General features: G+C 41.2%; 1 protein-coding gene across 6 annotated transcripts in view; it reads left to right on the forward strand.

Annotated features, from left to right (window-relative positions):
• The window catches only part of phldb1a (pleckstrin homology-like domain, family B, member 1a), a 58098-nt gene that overhangs the window by 11896 nt on the left and 21153 nt on the right, over positions 1–25049 (forward strand). For 3 of the 6 annotated variants that reach the window (XM_034178586.1, XM_034178589.1, XM_034178585.1), the window contains exons 4-13: positions 41–211; positions 3871–3996; positions 5955–7123; positions 12565–12801; positions 12923–13054; positions 13140–13277; positions 15957–16085; positions 17619–17774; positions 17878–17988; positions 19184–19273. In XM_034178586.1, coding sequence (XP_034034477.1) covers positions 41–211; positions 3871–3996; positions 5955–7123; positions 12565–12801; positions 12923–13054; positions 13140–13277; positions 15957–16085; positions 17619–17774; positions 17878–17988; positions 19184–19273 — 2459 coding nt within the window. Of the gene's footprint in view, positions 1–26; positions 212–3870; positions 3997–5954; positions 7124–12564; positions 12802–12922; positions 13055–13139; positions 13278–15956; positions 16086–17618; positions 17775–17877; positions 17989–19183; positions 19274–19358; positions 19497–25049 lie in introns of all 6 variants that reach the window. The other 3 variants (XM_034178583.1, XM_034178587.1, XM_034178584.1) reach the window with 3 other exon arrangements.

Genomic DNA, 25049 nt, shown 5'->3' on the forward strand with positions numbered 1-25049 from the left:
CTCCAGTATAACTGACATGGACATAGATTTGTTTTCTCAGGAAAAACCACTGTGGGCAGTGAGAGCACAGATATCTCTCTACAGGGCCCCGGAATCGCCGCTCATCACTGCTACATTGAAAACCAGGCTGGCAGCATCACTTTGCACCCATGTGGAAACAAATGCTGTGTGGACGGCCTTCCCATCACCGACCCTTACCGGCTGACTCAAGGTACAAAAAGACTACAGGAAATACACACACACACACACACACACACACACACACACACACACACACACACACACACACACACACACACACACACACACACACACACACACACACACACACACACACACACACACACACACACACCTGTTTAAAATGAAGGACTCCAGTTATAACTAGAGAGGAATATTAATATTTGATGAGCTATTGTCAAAAGTCACTGTGTCTCTGTAAAAGGAGTGAGCATTTGGAACAACTGTCCATAAGATAAGATAAACTTTATTGTCCCTCTCGGGGAAATTTGTCTTGGGACAAAGCACAGGAAGCTGCCACATACAACAAAAACAGACCTGTAAGGGCCACAAAGACAACAAGGACAACAATACAGTGCAAATAAGTACAAATAATTAAAGTGCCATAAAATCGCAGTGCAAAACCTATACAACACAACGCCATTAAAAAAAACAAACAAAAAACAAAACTGCATACCTGCGGGAGGAGGAGGAGGTGCAGGTGGACTATACTAGGAGGGAATATACTCTAGTCAGCTTTTAGAAGACTATAAAAACTATATAATTTCTGGTTACAGTGTGGACAATTAAGTTTGATTTTAGTTGACTATTTAATTGACTTATTTTTTGGATTGTGCAATGTGCGCTATGACTGGTTTTGTTATGATGAGAAATTTAAGTTCATTGATTATCTTAAAATATGTGTTTTGCTTGTTTTGCTGGTTTTGCTTTTGTTGTGAGGAGTAAAATTTAGTGAGGCAAAAGGGGTAGGTATATATAAGCTTTTGCTTCTACCTACACCCTTTTGGTTACTTAGGTTAACTGAGAAATCAGTTTTATTTTGTTAGTTTCTCTTTTTTTACTTTGTACTGAAATAAAGTTAGTCATTCATATATATATATATATATATATATATATATATATATATATATTATATGTCTGTAGCTAATTAGTTAATAGCTAATTTTACACTTCTGCAACATAAGTAACGGATGTCCAATGAGGCCATTCTGCACTGTGTGACACACCCACATGGACTCTGAAGGGACAGAGGGTGTGGCCAGCAGCAAGCAGAGTGTAACCACATAATAGCTTGTTAAAATGGCCAATGTGGTGCAGTGTTACAAAACAGGCTTTTTGGGAAATAAACTCAATCCCACTGCATGCTTAATTGGAGGCAAAATGGAAAACAGCCCTCGTTAATGTAATTTTAGGACAACAGGCCAGTGCCCTTCCCATTAAGTCGACCCTTACTGTCCTATAGCCCCGCCCCTTCTGCTCCATGGGGCCACAGCTATCAGCTACAACATAATGTCATTTGAAGCCTGGTGCTCAGAATGTGTGTATGTGTGAAGGGAGCAGCTGCTCAAGAAGAATTCTTCGAGCTTTAAAAACCAGCTATGGAATACTGATCAAAAGATGTTGGAATAGAAGAAACTACTTGTTTTCTACATATTTAAGAACAGTATTGATTTTTGAGTATTTACATTGCATGACTCTGGAATATAATTTTCGTTTTTGAAATCCAGTCAAAATGCAGACAGGAAGGAAGTTCGTTTCATGAACCGGCTGAGCACATGTGAGTTAAATTCCTCTGTTTATTAAAGCCAGATAAATGGTTAGAACTATTTAAGAGAAGAAGTTTATTTTAAGGTTTTTGGTTGGGCTGTAGGCAGGAGTCACTTTTGTGGGTCCTACTGTCCAGAGTATTGAGTGATTCAAAACATTTAATCTTTTTCTCCATCTATCTTGTTTAATTTCATGCTTCAGTTGTTATGAAACAGTTAATACTTTTGTGACACAATTAATATTTTGAAATTCTGAATATTTTTTATTTAAATAAATGTTTTATGTAATTTGCCAAGATACTGATTCAGTGAACATATTCTGAAATAATGCATCCCCACAGCCAAAGATTTCCACATTGTTGCATTTCAAAACAGGGGCTTATTTTCTGAAGCAGTTGTTTCCTTTTGTGCTTTGAAGATGAGAGTGTTTCAAGGATGGAATGGGAGCTGATTTCCTAAATCTTAACTGAAAATGTCCTTCTGTATTCAATACCCCCAAACTGTAATCCTCACCTGTGTAAGTAAGAATCTTTGCCTTCCTGGGCAATGAGCAAAATAACTAACTAACTAACTAAATAAATAAATAGGCATGTGTTTTCTGGCCCCATTTAGCATTTCAATCCATTTGAAACAAAAACTTCTGTTAATTACAATTTCAATATTTTTTTAAAGCAATGGTTTCATTTAGTGTCTTAAATATTTCAAAACACTAAATCATTTTTGAAATAATTAAGTAATTTGGTGTTTCACACATTTCAAAACTGTATCTTTTTCTGAAGCAATTGTTTCATTTAATTTTTTGTGCATTTCGAAACACTGAATTATTTTCACTGAAAGTATGCAAAAGCTTGGTTTATGTATACCTTTGCTCAGGGCAAAATATTGTGGTAGGGGTCCAAAATCTACCCCACTTAGTTACAGCTACAGTTGGTAGCAAAAGCGACTATGGGAAATAAATAAATAACTAAATACATGGACTGATGTAGCATTTACAAGCATTTAAAACTCCTGCTCTTCTTAAGATTCTTGTCTTTCTTCATAGTGGACCATCACTTGTTTCATGCTGCTGTTTCACTATATTTTGGGTTTAAATGGGTTTTATATTGAGATATGGTACAATCTCATACAAAAATGGACTATCTTCAACATTCTACCATTGTACTACTCTCATGTTCCACAGCAGAGAGGCCTATATCTTGAAGTACATGTATGTATACAGTGTGTACTACTCGCAAACACTCACAAGCCACTTTATTAGGTACACCTTGTTAGTAAATGGTAAATGGACTGCATTTATATAGCGCTTTTCCATCTGAATCAGACGCTCAAAGCGCTTTACAATTATGCCTCACATTCACCCCGATGTCAGGGTGCTGCCATACAAGGCGCTCACTACACACCGGGAGCAATAGGGGATTAAAGGCCTTGCCCAAGGGCTCTTAGTGATTTTCCAGTCAGGTGGGGATTTGAACCCATGATCTTCTGGACTCAAGCCCAACACCTTAGCCACTAGACCATCAACTCCCCTTCCTCAGAGACGTTGGTCCATACTGACATGATGGCATCACACAGTCGCCCATTCAACCTGTCTGCCCCGTCTCCCTTGACCACTGACATCAACAAGGCATTTTGTCGACACATCTGCTGCTCACTGGATATCGTCCCTTTTTTGGACTGTTCTCTATAAACCCTAGAGATGGTTGTATGTGAAGATCCCAGTAGATCAGCAGTTTCTGAAATAGACCAAACGGTCTGGCACCAACAACCATGCCAAGTTCAAAGTCACTTAAATCACCTTTCTTCCCCATTCTGATGCTTGGTTTAAACTTCACCAAATCATCACCACATCTAGATGCCGAAATACATTGAGTTACTGCCATGTGATTGGCTGATTAGCTATTTGTAGTTAACAAACAATTGAACAAGTGTACCTAATAAAGTGGCTGGTGATTGTATGCTTGTGAAATTCAGGCTGTAACATTTCAGGGTCTATGGTTGTAGCAGTGAAGCTAATGAAGATAATGTAATTGTCCTGGCACATCACAGATAGCTTATCATCTGTGTTGTTTTCTCATCCAATCAGGGTGCATGTTGTGTTTTGGTCAGTCAGCTTTTTTTCGCTTCAACCACCCAGAAGAGGCTCAAAGGATGAAGAATATGCTGCCAGCAGGAAGCCATGGATGGAACACAACTACAGTTCAACCTGATGGTAAAACAGTCTTCAGAAAAACTGTGAAAACATGAGAGAAGGAGGGTGGAGGTTATGTGATCTTCTTGGTCTGTCTGACTGTCTCTACAAATATTTGTGGGGAAACAGTCCTTTGGTAAAGGAAGACAGGTATTTCCTTTTATCTCATTTATTAAGGACACACCTTATAAAAGGTCAATAGATGCCCTCTGTCCTCAGTATATGTTCTCTCAAGTACTTTTCTAGTTACCGCCATTAATTAGGCTATTCATTCGCCTGTTTATTTTCTTAAGTGGAATTACCAAAAACTTACTATACCAATTTTCATAAAAGATAGTGTAGATGTGGGTGCACAGGTGGCAGCCAAGCAGTTAAATGTGTGTTTTAAATTTCATTTCAATTCAATTTATTTAAAAGTAAGTTAGAAAGTAAGTTAAAAAAGTAAAAAGAATAAAAACCATAGTAAAACAATAAAACAATATATTAATCATATAAAATAGAAAACAAATGAGTCTTCAATCGCGACTTAAAAGTCTCAACAGAGTCCGACTGCCTCAATAACACAGGGAGAGCATTCCACAGGACCGGGACATGATGAGAGAAGGCTCTATTTACAGTGCAGAAGGTTCCTGGTTCAAAACCCACTCCTGCCCATTCTTCATGTAATATGGAGTTGCATCAGGAGGGCATTCAGTGTAAAACTTGTGCCAAATCAACATGCTGTGGAGACCCCGAGTTAAAAAACAAGTGCGAAGCTGAAGAGTCTTACAGAGTATAGATGTGGGAAGTACGCAGTGTAAGAAAAATTACATTTCGGATTGGATCTAGCTAAATGGGTGGAGCCAGTAGTTTGTTATTTTCATCCTACCTTTTTTATATCATTGTGAAATTGAGCTCTCTCTCGACATTTCCATACTTATCTCACATTGATGTCCATATACAGAGCAGGTAGCTCAGTGAGATAGGAGTTGCACTATCAATACATAGAGCTGGGTTTGATTTCACACTCCCTGTCTGTGTTCTTTGATGTGGCACTTCATCTGCATGGTCTCAGTCCACTCAGCTGTAAAAGAGTACCAGCCTTGGCTGGGGAAGTAGCCTGTGATAAACTGGTGCTCTGTCCAAGGGACATCATAGACTGCCATCTGCTTCACACTTTGCTAATAAACTAAATTTCCCAGGTTTTATCTCCAGTCAGTTGTGGTTTCAGAAATAAGATGTTTGAACTCATTATCTTTGGCCTATATTACTATCTGGTTCATGTAAATTGGTGGCCTTTGCATGTGACCCCATTGTGAAAGACTGTTACTGTTCCATACAGATATGAGAGTTAAAAGCCAGTTAAAAGCCAATTATAAAAAAAAAGGTTTGTAGATGAAATGGGTTTTCTCTAATAGGTGCATTGTGTTATTCTGGCCCATTGCCTTTTGTGACTGTTGCTTGATGCTGTCGATGATATCTGGAGTCCATTCTTCTTTGACCTTACTGGTTTGGCTGTCAGTAAAGTGAACAGTACACTACAGTACAGTACAGTATATGAGTCACCACACCCTGTCCTGTGGGTATAGCCCACTCTTTCCTGAGCAGGCTTTGATTTCATCTAAACTGAATGAGGTAAAGGGCTGCAGCTTTTATATTTAGCAGCTCCAGATCCCAGTAGGATTACAACACAACTGAGGAACAAATCATCCTGACCATTGGGTTTGATTCAATCTGGAATAAATAGTCTCAGAGACATTTATCTCTGTCTAAGACACAATGCATGAGTCTGTGTGCAACATGTCCAGCCATATAGATTTAGTGTGTCTCCTTACCACACTGACGTGAGGTGTCATGACTGTAAAAAAGACCAAGATGACAAAAGGCAGTTTTGTCTCATCGTGTTTGTCCAGGTGTGTTTTTGCAACTGTCCTCTGAACTGTGCTTTAGTTGTCCAACAAGAATGCTCAGGCACAAATGTTCCCGTCTCCCCCCTACAGACTCCCACAGTGTCCTGAAGGGGAACCACAAGTCTTTTTCAAGTGACAACAGCACCAGGATCAACAGCGTAGCTAAGAACCTTCAGGACTCTCTGGTGCTAAAAGACTCACATGAAAAAATGGCGCAGCAGACTGATCATCATTCTTCTTTTCCAAACATGTTCAATGGAAACACGCCTCCAAACAACCCAGTAGCCATGACAGAGGGCTCCATCTATGACAACATTTCTATTTTTTCCTCTAATCAACCAACTGCATATGGCAGCCACTCTCCAGTCCAGAATTTTGGCAACAAAACTCCTCCAGTACCTTCCCGATCCTGTCATGCCAATCATGGTCCTGTACCTCATCCACGGACCTCATTTCCTGTGTTTTTAAGTGTTGTTAATGGTGGACAGAGAGCCCAGGAAAGTCCTAAAGCTCTTAGGAATGTAACATCAGAAGCTATACCAAGTCCCTCACCACCTAACAGAGGGTCTGGGCATGGCATAGACAGCATCAGCCTAAGTCATGGACCAGCCACCGTTAAATTTTCCTCAACAGCTCCCTCTAGCCCTCGACAAAGAGGTTCTTCCTTACAGAGGAGATTCCCCAGTCCTCAGCGAGAACATCATCAGAACCAATCTCATGCACATATCCCTCTGCAGAGGCTCAGTACTCCAGAGCCTCCTGGTTCCACCAGTTTTCTCCCCATTAGCTCTTCCATGGCCTGCAGTGCAATGCCTGGGTTGCAGGGCTCAGCTTGCACTCTTGCCTCACAGGGTTTTGCTGCTAAACCTGTCCCAAGGAGCCCCCAGAGACACCACAAGTTCACAGCTCTCTCAAAAGGAGAACCAGGGAGGCCATTGTTTACCCCAAGTCCATCACAAACATATGGGCTGGAGATTGATCCCAAAAACAAGCAGCTGAAATCCAGTGTAGGAAGTTCTTTGTTCTCAGGTGTGAGTTCTTTATCTGCTTCATCTCCTCTTGGAAGCCCTCACAGCCAAAGGAAGCCTTCCTGCATGGCCATTACAGGAGCCTTCAGTGGGGAACCAAGTTATATGAAGCCCTGCACGCGCGAACGCAAGAACAGCATCTCTGAGATCAGTGACAATGAAGATGATTTGCTAGAATACCACCGTTGGCAGAGAGAGGAAAGGCTGCGTGAGCAAGAGATGGAGAAACTGGTAAGTAAACAAAACCTGAACTATAGATTTAAAATTGACTGAAAATAAACCTCGCCAAAATAATTTCAGTACAAAAATATTTAATGTAATGACAGATGCTGAGGTTCACCCCCAAAACGTGAATCTGCTGCAAATCATGAATTATCCGCAAACCATTAATGAACATTTATGCAAACTATGAATATCTGCGAACCATTAATAATTTAGCTGCAAACCATGAATAAATATCCCACAAAACGTGAACGCGGGTCTCGCAAAATGCAAGTAACAAAACGTGAATATCATACATGATATATATTTTCTTTCAGTTTAAGTAGTTTATGGATCAATTACTTCAGGAAATCGCAAATTCTATCTCTGCAAATTTAGAATTTTTTTTATTGCGGGGGGGGGGGGGGGGGGGGGGGGGGGGGGGTCACTACACCCGGTGAGGCAAACCCCGAGTGGGCACTCGCTTCTGGTGTCAAGCGCCTGGCCCCCTGGGTGTGACCTGCTCTGGGGACAGTGGCAGGTGGGGAGTTTGAGTGGGGTGGTACACATAAACAGAAACCTTCCGTGGAGCTACTTACTGCTGGCGTTTGTGCCATTCTGTGGTGGAGAACACATTTGTCACACTTGTCTCAAAGGTAATTATTTATAATATATATATTTTAATGGATTGATACAACAGGTGCATTTTCATTTATTCTTATGAACTAGATAATGTATCTGTATGTTATGTTTATTATAGAGGTAACATCTCATTATAATCTCAATTTCAAGTTCAGATGTGCTGCGCGCAATAACACGCATTGACATGTAGGGACATGCAGTGTTTTCAAATAGGTTACACAATGTTTTTGAGTAGTTCACAAAATTAATGCGTGCGAGAAATTCTGAACACTTCAAAATTTTCTTTGTGCACTGGCACGCAGCCGCTCACAGTTTACGCACAGTTATCAACGGTTTTACTCATTGGCAAGCCAGATTACGTGCCAGTGTGGGCATCAAATTCGTGCCAAGTGTCAAGGTAATGCACGAGCGAGTCAGGGGTGGCGCGAAGCCCCGTGGTGCAATGAAAGTGAAAGGCGCACAGTCATAATACCACCGATAGGCGTGTCGCACCATTGGACTCCTCAGCTAGGCACATACACCAAATCGTGAAGAAATTCACGTTTTGCAACTTACATTTTGTGAGACCTGTGTTTCTGTTTCAGGAAATATTTTTTCAGTATTCCCGTTTTGCATTTCACGGTTTGGGAATTAACACTGATGTGAAAGCAACATAATGTTTGGAGTGAAGAACACATGTTGCTGATTTGAGCTCTGCAAGACCCTTTTTTTTTAAGAATGTATTCATTGTATGGGTGGTGTTTTCTGTTTTATTTAGTGGTTCTGGGAGTTTAACTTGCAAATGTGTGCTTCTAGAATGTCCAATGTCATGTCTGCCTTGAGATAAGTTTCTAAATTCTAAAAATTTGTAAATTGTGGTGGTAGCATGGCCCAAGCAGAGGGTCACCCCTTTGAATCTGCTCTGCTTGAGGTTTCTTCATCAAACCATCAGAGGGAGTTTTCCTTACCACTGTCGCCTGTGTGCTTGCTCTGGGGGTTGGTAAGGTTAGACTTTAGGTGTGTGAAGCGCCTTGAGGCAACTTAGTTGTGATCTGGCGCTATATAAATGAAAATAGATTGAAATAAATCTCCTGGCATATAGCCACTAGCTAATCCTGGCAAACTATGGCTTTGTTACCACAGGTGGTCTGAGTGATTAGGGGGAATATTTTTTAAAGAACCCTTAAGGTCCAGAGTAGAGGGTGGGGCTGAATATTACGCAAACCCTATATTTACCCACAGGACAAGTGGCGTGTACTGTCAAAGCTGCCTCTTCTGGACTCAAGGCTGTTTCTTATTTATACTCATGTTAGATCACAGATTGCATACTTGTTATCAATCTTCAATCTACACCATCATCAACCCCATCATTCCTCAGCTCCAAACTCAGCCTGTGACGAACAGCTGAAGGGGCCAAAGAGAGTATGGGGGAAAGGGGGGCATTCCTGTCCGTGGACTATTTCAGGAACTAAAACGGGTTTGGTAACAACAATTAGAGATGGTGTGCATTTTTGCAGGATGACTTTGATTGTTGTGGGTACATATCTTGGAGTTTAACCCATCCGTCCATCCATATTTAGTAGCTTTTCATTATGGTTAATAGTTTTAAGCAAATAACATATGAGTAATGTTTGCACTCTTGGATGGACTCGGAGTAGAACTACTGCTTCTTCCCATTGAAGGGAGCCACAGCTGAGGTGGTTTGGACATCTGCTGAGAATGCCACCTGGTCACCTCCCGAGGGAAGTGGCTTGGCAACGCCTTGGGATACCCCAGGAAGAGTTTGAGGACTTGGCTCAGGATAAGGAAGTGTGTACTGTTTGGTCTGCTGCCAAAGTGACCTGGACCTGGATATGCGGCAGAAATTGAATGAATGAATGAATGAAGGAATGAATGTTTGCACAGGACTGTATGGCATATTGTAGTGTTACAGTACATGTTTTAGCTAGAAGATCTATAGTTTCAAGGATTCATACATGTGTTTGCAAAAAGTCTTCCAAAACAAACAAACAAACAAACAAACAAACAAACAAACAAACAAACAAACAAACCAAAACCTCCAGTGAAAATCATTTAAGGCTACCAGAGGTGGGACAAAATCACTGTCAAGTCATGAATCTGCAAGTCCCAATTCAAGTCTCAAGTCAGCTTGCAAGCAACTGGTGGTCAGTATGACTTGAGACTTGACTTGGGACTTGCTGATTCATGACTTGAGAGTGACTTGATGGTGACTTCATTCCATCTCTGAAGGCTACAATAAATAATTGAGCTGTTAAGTTTACAGATAAAGTCCAGGTTGTAAATTTATGTCTGTATGTTTGAAATTCCCTGTTGTGCTTTTGTTTTGTTTGTGTATTCCTACTTTTCTTTACTTTTTGTATGGCTAAAGCAGATGGTCACCCCCTGAGTCTCGTCTGCTTGAGGTCACCTCCTATTAATAATAATACAACCCCTGGCAAAACTTATGGAATTACCTGCCTAGGAGGATGTTCATTCAGTTGTTTAATTTTGTAGAAAAAAAGCAGATCACACACATGACACAAAACTAAAGTCATTTCAAATGGCAGCTTTCTGGCTTTAAGAAACACTATAAGAAATCAGGAAAAAAATTGTGGCAGTCAGTAACGGTTACTTTTTTAGACCAAGCAGAGGGAAAAAATATGGACTCACTCAATTCTGAGGAATAAATTATGGAATCACCCTGTATCATCCCCAAACCTCAACACCTGCATCAAATCAGAACTGCTCGTTAGTCTGCATCTAAAAAGGAGTGATCACACCTTGGAGAGCTGTTGCACCAAGTGGACTGACATGAATCATGGCTCCAACATGAGAGATGTCAATTGAAACAAAGGAGAGGATTATCAAACTCTTAAAGGAGGGTAAATCATCATGCAATGTTGTAAAAGATGTTGGTTGTTCACAGTCAGCTGTGTCTAAACTCTGGACCAAATACAAACAACATGGGAAGGTTGTTAAAGGCAAACATACTGGCAGACCAAGGAAGACATCAAAGCATCAAGACAGAAAACTTAAAGCAATATGTCTCAAAAATCGAAAATGTACAACAAAACAAATGAGGAACGAATGGGAGGAAGCTGGAGTCAACGTCTGTGACCGAACTGTAAGAAACCGCCTAAAGGAAATGGGATTTACATACAGAAAAGCTAAACAAAAGCCATCATTAACACCTAAACAGAAAAAAACAAGGTTACAATGGGCTAAGGAAAAGCAATCGTAGACTGTGGATGACTGGATGAAAGTCATATTCAGTGATGAATCTCGAATCTGCATTGGGCAAGGTGATGATGCTGGAACTTTTGTTTGGTGCCGTTCCAATGAGATTTATAAAGATGACTGCCTGAAGAGAACATGTAAATTTCCACAGTCATTGATGATATGGGGCTGCATGTCAGGTAAAGGCACTGGGGAGATGGCTGTCATTACATCATCAATAAATGCACAAGTTTACATTGATATTTTGGATACTTTTCTTATCCCATCAATTGAAAGGATGTTTGGGGATGATGAAATAATTTTTCAAGATGATAATGCATCTTGCCATAGAGCAAAAACTGTGAAAACATTCCTTGCAAAAAGATACATAGGGTCAATATCATGGCCTGCAAATAGTCCGGATCTTAATCCAACTGAAAATCTTTGGTGGAAGTTCAAGAAAATTGTCCATGACAAGGCTCCAACCTGCAAAGCTGATCTGGCAACAACAATCAGAGAAAGTTGGAGCCAGATTGATGAAGAGTACTGTTTGTCACTCATTAAGTCCATGCCTCAGAGACTGCAAGCTGTTATAAAACCAAGAGGTGGTGCAACAAAATACTAGTGATGTGTTGGAGCATTCTTGTTTTTCATGATTCCATATTTTTTCCTCAGAATTGAGTGATTCCATATTTTTTTCCCTCTGCTTGGTCTAAAAAAGTAACTGTTACTGACTGCCACAATTATTTTTCCTGATTTCTTATAGTGTTTCTTAAAGCCAGAAAGTTGCCATTTGAAATTACTTTAGTTTTGTGTCATGTCTGTGATCTGCTTTTTTTCTACACAATTAAACAACTGAATGAACATCCTCCAAGGCCGGTGATTCCATAATTTTTGCCAGGGGTTGTAATAATGATGATAAAAAAACAAACATCTGAGGGAGTTTTTTTCTTACCACTGTTGCCAGTGTGCTTCATCATGGGGTGGGTAAGGTTTAACAAATGTGTAGCATCTTGGAAAAATTAACTGAATTAAAGATAAATATAGTGTAGTTATTTTTGTTGGAAAGAAGTTTTAAATACCAGCTAAAAGTGTCTGGTGTTTATTGGATCGTGAGTATGGCAGCAATAAGGGACCATATTTCATATTCACTCTGTATTTATATTTAGAATTTAGTTGGTACATTTATGTGTTTGGCAGATGCTTTTATCCAATCAGATTTACAGATAAAGAATAAGGCAATAATCTCAGTTTTATAGTGATTCTTGACAACAGACAGGAAAGCACAACTACTAAGTGTATTGATTTAGTGAAATGCAAGTAATGTGTATTTGGTTAGGTTTGCTTTGGGAACAAAGGCGGTTGTATAATGTAAGAAATTCTCTGGCAGATTAAACACGGTCAGACTCCGTTTTCATAAACAGCTCTAACAGGTTTTACTATGAGACCCCTCCTGAGGGACAAACTAGATGAGCTCCAGCCCTCTGTATCACATTACACTGGTCCAATGCCAGGATTGGCCCGGGGGGGGGGGGGGGGGGGGGGTAGCTGCTTAAATGGGACAATGTCACACAAGGACACTCAAAACTAATCTGAAATATGATCCACACTCACGTCTACTCATGTTTCTATAGGAGCGACAGAGACTGGAGTCCATCCTGAACATGTGTGCAGAGTTTAACCACGACGACGGCCCCATGGAGCCGGACCAGGTGCTGAAGAGTGGGCCTATGGGGGGCGCTAGAGCAAGCTACCCAGACCCAAGTGGGGACACAAGCCTTCAGGGAGTAGACAGAGCCCACAGGGTGGGAGAAACTGATGAGGAAGCCCAGAGAGAGGAGTCAAGCAGCACAGAGAGCACACATCAGGAGGTGAGATGGCCTCACACTAAAAACACGTAGCAACACAACCATTCAGATAGAACGTGATATAAATCTGTTATTCTGTAACAAACATGGTTACAAGGAGGATTTTGTTTTAATCTGACCCCAGTGTGAAGAGCTGTTAAACAGCCACAACCACATGTACCTGGAGGAGGAGAGGAACAGGATCTTATCCAGGGTGGATGACCTGACTCAAAGAGTCGGTGAAATGGAGCAGCAGCTACGAGAGACCAAACAGGAGGTCAGCACACGCACAGACACCACAGCAAAGACTGCACAGTAAAGCTATCACACATGACCGACTCTGAGTGCATATCTGTCTGTAGGTGGAAATGGAGCAAGCACTGCTGCAGGCGGAGCGGCAGGTGGAGCAGGAGCAGATGGAGGCTGAAAACCAAATCATCTGTCAGCTCCAACTCATACTGAGCCAGCTGGACAAGGCCACCCAGAAAGAGAAGGACAAGGTGGGCACTGAGGCTCAAACAACAGGACAATGTACAAATATCCATCTGTCAGTCTAAACAAAACCAGACAGATTCCCGAATGTTTTTAATACAACCCCGAATCAGAAAAAGTTGGGATGATATGAAAACTGCAAACAAACAAATAAGGCCCACAAACTAAAAAAAAAAATGCTATGATCCTTACATTTTCTTTGACGTCTATTTCGTTGGAGACAGTAGGAACCCAGGACATTTCATCATGTGTTCTGTGCAAACATCAATTTATTCTAAATATAATAATTAAATCTTCACTTTTACAGCCAGTTTTCTTGAGACAAGTCAGGGGATGGATACATGAACATTTCCAAGTAACTGAATATGTATTGGACGTCATTTACATCAGTCAGTATGAAATACAAACAGTATGGTATTGTATGGTAAATTTGTCAAGTGGGGATTGTTTTTAAGAAAATCCTCCTCTATACCACTTCATTGTGAAGATATTTAATTGGTGATGTAACAAACAAAAGTTGCACTACGCACGGTTGATCCAATCACAACCACATAAGCTTACATCTCCTTCAGATTTGTTTCCTTGTAGTTTTGTCACTCAGTTTTTGAGTACTGCTTACTTGACACAGATTTTCCATGTTCATATTCTATATTGACTGATGTAAATGACATTCAGGACATATTCAGTGACTTGGAAATGTTCATGTATCCATCTGCTGACTTGTCTCAAGAAAACTAGCTGTAAAAGTGATGATTTAATACATATATTTAGAATAAATTATCCCCATCCCAACTTTTTCAGAATGTGTTGCAGGCCTTAAATGGATGTATATTAACCAGTGAAATGAAGTTACCCACACAAAAGATTAAATACCTTTGGTTCATACGGTCTGCGATGAACTATAAGTTGAAGCAAATGCAAGGATCACTACTTTTTTTAAATTAGCATTTACCGTATGATTGGAGGTTGTATTTTATCTGACACAGTTTGGAATGGAACATGTAGCAATTTCTTGGACACTCATTTGAGTGTATACCTGCACCAAGACCCAGTCCTCCCCTTTCTGCAATGTTCATTTTGCAGGATTTGACTGTTTTTGTTGATCCACCCAAATATGCAATGGTTTCTGTTTCAGGTTAGACACCTCCTTTTCAATAAGCTTTTTTTCAAAACCCATGGACTTACCTAAAGGAGTCATATTATTCACATTTTCTTCAAGCTAATGCAGGTCAACTGGCTTCTTAATAAGATTAAAGTTTGCAGCTAAAAATACTTTGTAGACGTTAAGGTGGTGCAACATTACAAACCAAAGAAAATGATTTAAGGTCTCTCAGAAAGGATCTGTGCCTGTTGCTTGAAATGGAAATGTGCTTATGTTTGCCACATCCCATCCACCTTTTGAAAAGCGGTGTTAGTACAAGATCCATGCCACCTGCCAGGTCTGTTCCATGCATGTGCACAGGTCTGCGCAAGTGCAGACACATGGTATTGGATTTGGGAATAACTAGTATGAAAATGTCTTAATTAATATTCCTTCACAGAACAGATTCTTGCAGTAAAATGCATCAACATAAAACATTCAGTTGTTCCGGTTGGCTGTCAAATGTTTCATGCATGTAATTGCACTCACGTGCGCAACAGATCGATCGTTCGGTATAGAGTTGGTATTTACAAGGGGCATCTTTCTGCCTTTTTACCACATACGTTATGGTCATGAGGTCTGGGAGCATGTGGTATTGCCTGCATCCACCACACTACAAAGCTGACTTGGGTCCTGGATGGCAACCACCTAGGCAGACAACCGGTCCATCCTTACATCTAGAAAGTAAACATCTATCTGCTGTAGCCAGATGAAATGTGGGCGTCCACTTGGCTTTCTCCAGCTGCTGGGGTCCTCAGCACAAGGCACCTGCATGGTGGATGGATCCTGTATGAAGAAATGCACTACACAATCAAAATATCATAACTGACGCACCCTCACAATGCAATTGACACTCATCATCTGAGTCTCCCTAAGTAACCATTTGTTTGACACAAAGTCATTTCAGTGGTACCAAATGATTCTAAGAAAATACCTAATACCACATACTTCCAGCCATCGTCTTACGTCACTGAGACTCAAAGGAACTAGGACTCCACATGAATGTAAAGTGACATATGTCACAGTGGAGTAAGACAACCTGTTTCAGAGAACTGTGAGACTTTGGGAAAGTTTAACACAAACGTCCAACCAGATATAAAGTTTTACACAATATGACCCCTATGACACTGTTGTTTCTTTCCCTCTCTACAGTGTTCAGCAGTTCTTTTGTTTAAAAAGACAAAATAACAGCTGAAAACTTGCTTATGCATATTAGGCATTTATCTTAATGTTACAACACTAAAACCTGCATATTTATGTATTTTGTTTTTTAATTCCCGCCCATTTTGATGTGAACAAATGTGTGAAGCGTTGTAACCCGTAACACTCCCGCTGGTCTAACCTCGGCTTCATTCCTCTTACTGCTGACATCTGTTAGATGTAAAGCTTCGCTGCATGGTTTTGAGTTGTCTGTGATATATACACATTTTTTTTTCTCCGTGGGGTGGTGTGTATGTGTGATTGCGGGCGTGTGTCTGTGTGTGGGCCAATTGTATGTGCTGTATGTGTGCTGCTGTGTATGTGGTGTGTTTCTGTGTGTTTTTAGGGGAGGGCAAATGTGTCGGCTGAGCGGAAGGTCCTGGAAAAGCAGAGGAATGAGTACAATGAGCTGAAGAGGCAGTTTGATAAGTGCCCGTTGTCTCTAAGAGAACATTTGCAGGAGCAGCTCAGCAGGGTCAGTGTTCTCACGCAGCCCACTGGCTGGCAATAGTGAGTTATAACATACTGTATGCTACGGTACTGTAAGATCTGCAAAGCAACAGACGCAGCACTGACTCTGAAATACTCAGAGCGACTCATAAACATGCACAATGAGCATTTCCTCTCTTCTGCTGTTGCCTTTCCTTATCTAAATGTGTGTGGTTTATTATGTTTATTGTGCAGCTGCTTTGTTTCTGCTGCTCCCTGCATGTTTCAAACTGTCATTTGCAATCACTATAATTAATAGTCATTAACAGCTTTGCTCTAAAATTTGCATGCCTTTTGCATTTTGACCATTTACATTTGACTGTGTGAAATATTCCTGTATGCACACTGAATTAGTGCAGCTGGTAACTCAGATAATCTTTCAAATGGTGGTACAAGCTCCAAATGTGATAAAATTATTCTTTAGACATTACTCTTTGGAGAAAGCTTATCAGCTACTCGCATTTTTTGAAGATAAAGATGAAAAATGGTTGCCATTATGGCATATTGAATTGCATAGAAAACCACTATGTGGATCAATCTGGTTGATCTTGGTGTTGAAAAGTACATTGACAATGAAGATGTAAGCCCCACAGATCATGAGGTGCATCTGTGTGCTCCAGGGATGATCCATGGCATAAAAGGTACAGGGTCCTCACCAGGATTTTTTCACAGCATAGGGGGGAACTTAGCAGAGCATAGCCATATGACAAGTGTTGCAACCACGAGTACTGTAGGAGGGTCCCCCGGAGAAAATTTTGAAATTTAGAACTCTTTGAAACACGATTTCTTGCATTTTGTACTTTGCACTTTGTGTTGCTAACTGGGACATTAAATAAGGTGTGATATGTCCTTTAAAAAAAAGAAAACAAAACAGAAAAGCCCCCTCTATGCTGGTTAAATCACAGCATAGGGGATCCAAATCACAGCATAGGGGCCCCCTATGGTCAACTGCGCTGGAGAGAACCCTGAGGTAGATCAGAGTCTACAACTCCCCGTGAAGGGGATGCCAGTCCATCACAGGTTACTCCCCCAGGTCAGGCTGGTACCCATTTACAACTTGGTGAACTGGTGTCTTTTCCAAAGACACAGTCCGGAAGAAAGACTGGGAATCAAACCCAGGCTTACATGTTGGTAGGCAGCACGCTTGGCATGCTGAGATAAAGTTGCTAGAGCTGAGGAATGGCTTGTGTTGTTACAAATTTGGATAAGACATGGTTAAAAAAGTATGATTTGATGCTAGCATCAAAATTTTAGCCACGTCTGTGTGTATTTATCGCCAAAACAACTTCTATACCCAGCATGGCAGCCATCTTGGAAAATGGTTGCTAGTTTGGAAAATTTGAGTGGCCTGGAGACATTTTCACAAGAGTAATATTTAAGGAGTACTTTTGCCAAATTTGACCCTTGTACCACCATTTCCCCTGAAATATTCTGTTGTCTGCTACACTAAAAGAAGTTAGTTATTTAATTCTGGTTCCCCTCTAAATAGTGTCAATACCTTATGTGTGCGTGTGCACAGAAAGCTGAGGCTTTGGATTCTGGGACCAAGCAGTTTGAAGAGCTGGAATTCTGTCAGCTGGAGGAGGAGAGCAGCCTGGAGGAGAAGAAGGAGACTAAGAGTTCACAGCTGCTCCAAGAGAGGGCAGACTATCACTGCAGCGTGGCCAAGAGGAAGGTGGGAGTCACGTAGCATGTAGCAGAAAGCAAACAACATGCATGTATGTCTACAGTATGTGTCTACAGCTTGACATCAGCTAACTGGGCCTGTTCTTCCTCAGGAGAAGATGGCAGCTCTGGATGCTCAAGTGAAGCAGTTGGAGTTACAGTCAGCTCGAGAATGTGAGAGGATGGAGAAAGACAAGGCACTGACTCTGCAGCTGTTACACAAGGTTCGCCTCTTAAATACATACCAGGCCAAAGGAGAGAGAGGGTATACCTCTGTCTGGCTCAAAATGCATTATGTTGCAGTGTTTTTTTTTAAGTCTTAATATTTCCTAGCCTTCCCCTCTTTATCAAAATTCATACCAGAGTCTAATGGTATTTATTCCATGCAAACACCAATCTTTTTAACAAGTATCATCTTCATATTACCCTATCTTCAAATTAAAATAAATACATTTTTGTCTATATGTATTGGCCGATAGTTCACAAGAGTTCAAACATTTTTACTCAGTTCATAAACATTAGACTATTAGCTATCACATTTTGCAAAGTATGTTTTTATCTTCTTGTTACAGTAATATATGGTTGGGGTTTCATGTTAAATATTCTCAAAGTCCCACAATTTTTTGTCTGTGCATGTAGAAACATCCCTGCGATAAACAAAATGTAGTTCTAAAACATCTCGTTTTAGACTTTCGTGACATATATAATGGAAGTCTTTTTCTAATCTGTGAGGCAATGTCATCATGCAGAACAAACCCTTCGTGAAGTCACCCATGGGTTTTCTGAAAAGTGGGTTTGAAGTTTAAGTGAAGAGGTTCTTATGTAACATGGATAGCCACTTATTAGCAGCTTATACTGTATCTAGAAGGGCCCACAGCACATGCCTCTCCTCCTCCCCAGCATACCTGTTCAAAATAGCAGTTGGGAGCTTGGCTGCAATTGGGAAGTCCACCCGGAGTGCCAGCGTCCCAGTCCAAAGTGCAAACCTTTACACCACCACCTCCCTGGTGAAGTAAAGTGAATCTAGCATCAAGATGATGCCATCTTGGCAGAGCCTGACACCAGGCCAATCCATAAATGGGTAAAGAGATGGAACGAAATGGATTGCATTTATATAGCACTTTTCCATTTATAGGTTGGATGGGAGTTAGACAAAGTCAGACACTGTCAAGATTGTGGCATCCAAAGCCACCATTTGAGTTTGAAACCCGCTCTTCTGAAAACCTATGGGTGATGTCACAGAACGTTTGTCCACTTAATACGCAGTCTGTGTATAATTGGACCTCTTTAATCTTGCTAACAATCTGAGAACACACAACAGACGGGGACACAGTAAACTCCTTAACTACATGGCTGTAGCTATGTCTAAAGACTAAAGCACGTGTGTGAGCTGATGTCTGTGCTCTGCCCACCTCATAGGAGCAGGACAGATTGTTTGCACTGGAGAAAAAGTACCATACCTTGACTGGTGGGAAAAACTTTACAACACCCAACAGCAACATGAAAGAGGTGAGTATGAAATGTGTGACTTAAAAGTGAAACAAAACACCCATGCAAGCAGTTTTGTCTGAACCCAGGTGAACTTTTCAAACAGGATTTGCTTCATATCAGCGAACCTGACCTTGTCTCTATGGAAGGTGCTAGCCCCTGCCCCTCCTCAGCTTCTTTCTCCTCTTCTCATATCCCCTCCCCTGAATTGTGTTCTGAAACTTTCCCTGTTAAGCTACAAGAGGTAAACCTCAACAAAACCATATTTTCATCAAATGTCTGTGCTGTAGTTTTGTGACTAAAAGAAAATGGGCGTGATGGTGTGTTGGCCTGTAATCAGAGACAAACACAAGCATGATGCTTCAGTTTCTTTGTCTAAATTAATTTTTTGTTTTGCACAATATGCTGATAATTAGCGGCTGCAAGATTTGTTCCCTGCATTCAGCTGATGTGTGTTGGATATGTTATTATTTATGTTAATTATTGCATCAAGGCTCTGACCCTGTCACTTAGAATCTTGCACTGAAGGATAGCAGGGAGTGACAAAACAATTCTTTCTCCACAGACTGGCAGGTGGATGCTGGGGTGGAAGTGGGGCAGATTAAATGCAAGTGTAGAGGAAACAAATACATTTAAAGTTTTAGTGCATGTAAGATAATGATTCAGAGCAAGGCAGGTGTGGAAGATATGAAAGTATAACCCTAAATACTCAAAGTGAATTTTTCTCACAAATATGTTCATATGTTCAAGCCAAATCTTTCACACAATGAAAGGGATCAAGTTAGGAAACTTCACTTCAGCATTTTTCTGGTATATCACAGGCTTGTGGGTGATTGACGTTCTCACAAAGACAGCCAATGACCTTTAAACTGCATGAATGTCATACAATCTTTGTTGCCAGATTGATTCAGTTCAATTCAATCCATTTATACAATGCCAAATCATAACATACGAGGTCTGTCAATAAAGTATAGGTCCTTTTTATTTTTTTCAAAAACTATATGGATTTCATTCATATGTTTTTACGTCAGACATGCTTGAACCCTCGTGCGCATGCGTGAGTTTTTCCACGCTTGTCGGTGACGTCATTCGCCTGTGAGCACTCCTTGTGGGAGGAGTCGTCCAGCCCCTCGTTGGAATTCCTTTGTCTGAGAAGTTGCTGAGAGACTGGCGCTTTGTTTGATCAAAATGTTTTCTAAACCTGTGAGGCACATCAAAGTGGACACGGTTCGAAAAATTAAGCTGGTTTTCGGTGAAAATTTTAACGGCTGATGAGAGATTTTGAGGTGATACTGTCTCTTTAAGGACTTCCCACAGTGCGAGACGTCGCGCAGCGCTCTCAGGCGCCGTCGTCAGCCTGTTTCAAGCTGAAAACCTCCACATTTCAGGCTGTATTGATCCAGGACGTCGTGAGAGAACAGAGAAGTTTCAGAAGAAGTCGGTTTCAGCATTTTATCCGGATATTCCACTGTTAAAGGAGATTTTTTTTAATGAAAGACGTGCGGACGAGTCCGCGCGTCGGGACGCAGCCCGCGCGGTGCGGCAGCACAGGAAATACATCTCCGTGTTGATAACCATTTGTAAAATCCAGGCGGCTTTTGATGGCTTTCAGTGGAGTGAGTATATGAGAAATTGTTTAACAGCTGGACATGTTCCAACTTGTCCTTAAGGCTTCCAACAGAGGTGTTTTTCCTGTGGCGGAGCGTCGCGGCGGCTGCGAGCCGACGCTGCAATCCGCCCGCACGTCTTTCATTAAAAAAATCTCCTTTAACAGTGGAATATCCGGATAAAATGCTGAAACCGACTTCTTCTGAAACTTCTGTTCTCTCACGACGTCCTGGATCAATAGAGCCTGAAATGTGTAGTTTTTCAGTTTGAAACAGGCTGACGACGGCGCCTGAGAGCGCTGCGCGACGTCTTGCACCGTGGGAAGTCCTTAAAGCGACAGTATCACCTCAAAATCTCTCATCAGCTGTTAAAATTTTCACCGAAAACCAGCTTAATTTTTCGAACTGTGTCCACTTCGATGTGCCTCACAGGTTTAGAAAAAATTTTGATCAAACAAAGCGCCAGTCTCCAGCAACTTCTCAGACAAAGGAATTCCGACAAGGGGCTGGACGACTCCTCCCACAAGGAGTGCTCACAGGCGAATGTCGTCACCGACAGGCGTGGAAAAACTCACGCATGCGCACGAGGGTTCAAGCATGTCTGACGTAAAAACATATGAAAGGAATCCATATAGTTTTTGAAAAAAAATAAAATGGACCGTTCTTTTATTGACAGACCTCGTAAGTCACTCCCAGATGCTTCACATGAGTCAAGTCTAATCTTACTCACCTTCTGAGGAAGCATATTGGAGACAGTAGTAAGGAAAAACTCTCTTGGTTGTTTTTTGATTACGCAAAGAAACCTCATGCAGACCAGACTCAGTAAGGTGACCATCTGCTTTAGCCATACTAACAATAAAAAAAAACACACACACACACACACAACAAAGAATTGTTAAACATGCAAAGGCAGAAATATTGTAGCTAAGCAAACATGCTCATATAGAGTCCATTGGTTGCAATGACGGATGGCTAGAAAGACATCCAAATGGTGAAGAACAGCGTCTCAGGAAATGGGCTAATCTGGCAAGTCAGTGATCAATGCCAGATATCATAGAAGATTCTACACACTTCATCCAAAAGAGGCTTCCAGATGTCATCAGTATGCTCCAGATATCCATAGTTCCTCATAGATCTCACATATCACAGCCCTGGAAGGCTCTTGGAGGATCAGACGTGTGACTCGAAGGATCTATGAAGCTTGTCCTTTATTAATTTCTCCAATAAACTACTGTATTCCACACCCACATTAAGAGTAGGCCTGCCAGCACCCTTTAAGACATTATGTTGGATGCTCTGACCCAGGTAAGCATCTAACATTCGCTGGCAGTTTTAACCTAACTTTGGTGCGGTTGGTAATAGCTCAGTTGGTAGAGAGAACTGCCTTATGACCGAAGGTTCGGCGGTTTGAATCTGGCTCCCTGCCAGTCAAAATCTGCATATTGCTATTGTGTCCTTTGGCAAGACACTTAAACCACCTTGCCTGTGTATGAATGAGGTGGTGGTCGGAGGGGCCATAGGCGCAGAACGGGAGCCACACTTCTGTCAGTTTGCCCCAGGGCAGCTGTGGCTACATAGCTTGTACAGCGCTTTGGGTGTCTTGAAAAGCGCTCTATAAATCCAAGTCATTATTATTATTTGTGACTAATAGAATCCCCTACCCTTAATGTACGCCATTTTGGCCTCTTAACATGGGTGGAGGATGCCCGTAATACAGAAGGGCAAAAGGGCAAAAAACAGTTTGCAGTTGGGGACTGCAGGCTGATGGCAACATAACCAGATGCTGGGCTCTGCGTGCATTCTTCTGCCAGACCACAGTACGATCATCTGCTGCCGAAGCTAAGATAGTGCTATCGGGTGTGCTAGCTGCCCCAACATTGAATTCATCCGGATGCCCTGTAATATCTAATTCCATTGACATTAGCTGCTCTAACTTATGGACATGGTTCTCTAACAGAGCCACCCTGTCTGCCAACATCACACAAATAATACAAACCTTTGTGGAAGAATTAACTTTAAACCAAATAACATAAGGATAGTGTAGGATATTGCTAATAGGCTACGCTAAACTAGGGTTGCCAACCGTCCCTTGAAAAACGGAATCGTCCCTTATTTGGAAATAAAAGTGTGCGTTCCGTATTGACCTGAAACGGGACGCAGTTTGTCCCGTATTTCTGTGAGAATCAAAAAGTCTGTAAAATGTTAATGGAATTGACTGGCGCTTTATATGGAAACTTACGGTAAATTTGATCCCACCCTCTCTCCTGCTTTTCACCAATGAGCTGACAGACACGAGTTGACAATACAGAATCACTCTTATCTCATTGGTCGAGGGACATCTGCTCGCAAGAAGATACCGACGTCATGAGCCGAGGACGTTCGCTGGACGACAATAACAAAGCGCAGCATGGCTGATATCGATACAGACACCGACACTGGCACTGCAGATATGCCTACGGACAGCAATGTCTGTAACGTCGTTACTACTCCTCCTAAAAAAAAAAAAAACAAACAAAAAAGAATGCAAAAATACAGGGGCGAATGAGAAAAGGAAAATGGCTGGGTGGAAAAGGTGCGTGACAACAGTATTGTTTACTTTTCAGACTATTTTTTGCACTTTTTATTACACTAAATGTGTAAATGTGCACTGTTACATTGTTTTGCACTGTTACATTGTTTTGGATGATGCAAATTTTCTATTTTTTTTTTTTTTGTTAATTTTTTTTTTTTTTTTAATTTATACAATTTAAGTTAAGAGCAGGGGTGGTGGCCAAGTGGTTAATGCGCTTGGTTTTAGTTCGGAAGGTTCTGGGTTCAAATCCCACCCCTGCCACATTTCTCCATGTAATGTGGAGTTGCGTCAGGAAGGGCATCCGGCGTAAAACCTGTGCCAAATCAACATGCAGATCCACCTTGGATTTGCTGTGGCGACCCCGAGTGCAAACAAGGGAGCAGCCAAAGGGACTTACTTATACAATTTAAGTTAAGCAATAACACTACAGAGATTTATTTTTAAAGAAGACAGAATGCTCATATTGAAATTGTGATTGAAAATTTATTTTGCACTAAAAATAAATTGCTAAATAATAATTTGTTTTCCACGTGTTCATATCAGAACAAATGCATGTATGCATCTACCTAAATTCAGGGTCAAGTCAACAGTAGGTAAGTCCCTTCGGCTGCTCCCTTGTTTGCACTTGGGGTCGCCACAGCAAATCCAAGGTGGATCTGCATGTTGAATTGGCACAAGGTTTACACAAGTTTTACGCCGGATGCCCTTCCTGACGCAACTCCACATTACATGGAGAAATGTGGCAGGGGTGGGATTTGAACCCGGAACCTTCTGAACTGAAACCAACCGCATTAACCACTTGGCCACCACCTCTGCTCGTCAAGTCAGTCAAATGGTTAAAAATCGTTTCACACAGACGCTGGGAAGGGTGAAGGCAATGGTCAGTCGGCCGGTCGGCCCTGGCGGTGAGGTGTCCCTTATTTATTTTTCAGAGAGTTGGCAACCCTACGCTAAACACACTTGAACTGTACCCAGCAAACAGACAGCTGATGTTACCTCAATACAGGGTGGCAAAGTAATTATTTAAAATAATGAGATGAAGCACTGGTCCTTAAAATAAGTAGAAAACGGAAAAGCTACAACCTTTTGTTAAATATTTGAGCGTGTTGCATTGCGGGATGTGATGTCACCGGGTTGCTTCTTCTCAAGTTAGGTGGGAAAAACAGTTACTGGCTGCATAGTATATATTTGGGCTGCTTTGTGAAAAGAATGTGAAACCCAGTGTTGGTATTATAAAAATTTCTTGTGTCCTGTCACTTATTTCATTTGGTAGAGTTTTGATTGACATATGTTACATCCAATCACCATGAGCATCATTGCACAACCTCTTAAGCTCTTAAACCCTGACTTTATATGTGTCATTACATACTGTAATTCCAGCTCGCTGGTGATGCCCGTATGTGATCTATGCTGTGTTTGTTTCCACTCTGCACAGAAGACATTAAAGGAGAGGAGATACAAAAGGTTTAGCTCTAATCCGATCATTCTGTGGTAGTGTTTTGTAATGTGTTGATGTCTTACAGACATGGTTTTTATTAGTATCTTATGTATTTGTAAAGATTGTAAGGCAGTTTCAGTATATGCAAGGAGAGAAAAGGAAAATGAGAGATGTTGATTT

This window comes from Thalassophryne amazonica, chromosome 9, assembly GCF_902500255.1.
Source record: "Thalassophryne amazonica chromosome 9, fThaAma1.1, whole genome shotgun sequence".
Classification (NCBI taxonomy): Eukaryota; Metazoa; Chordata; class Actinopteri; order Batrachoidiformes; family Batrachoididae; genus Thalassophryne; species Thalassophryne amazonica.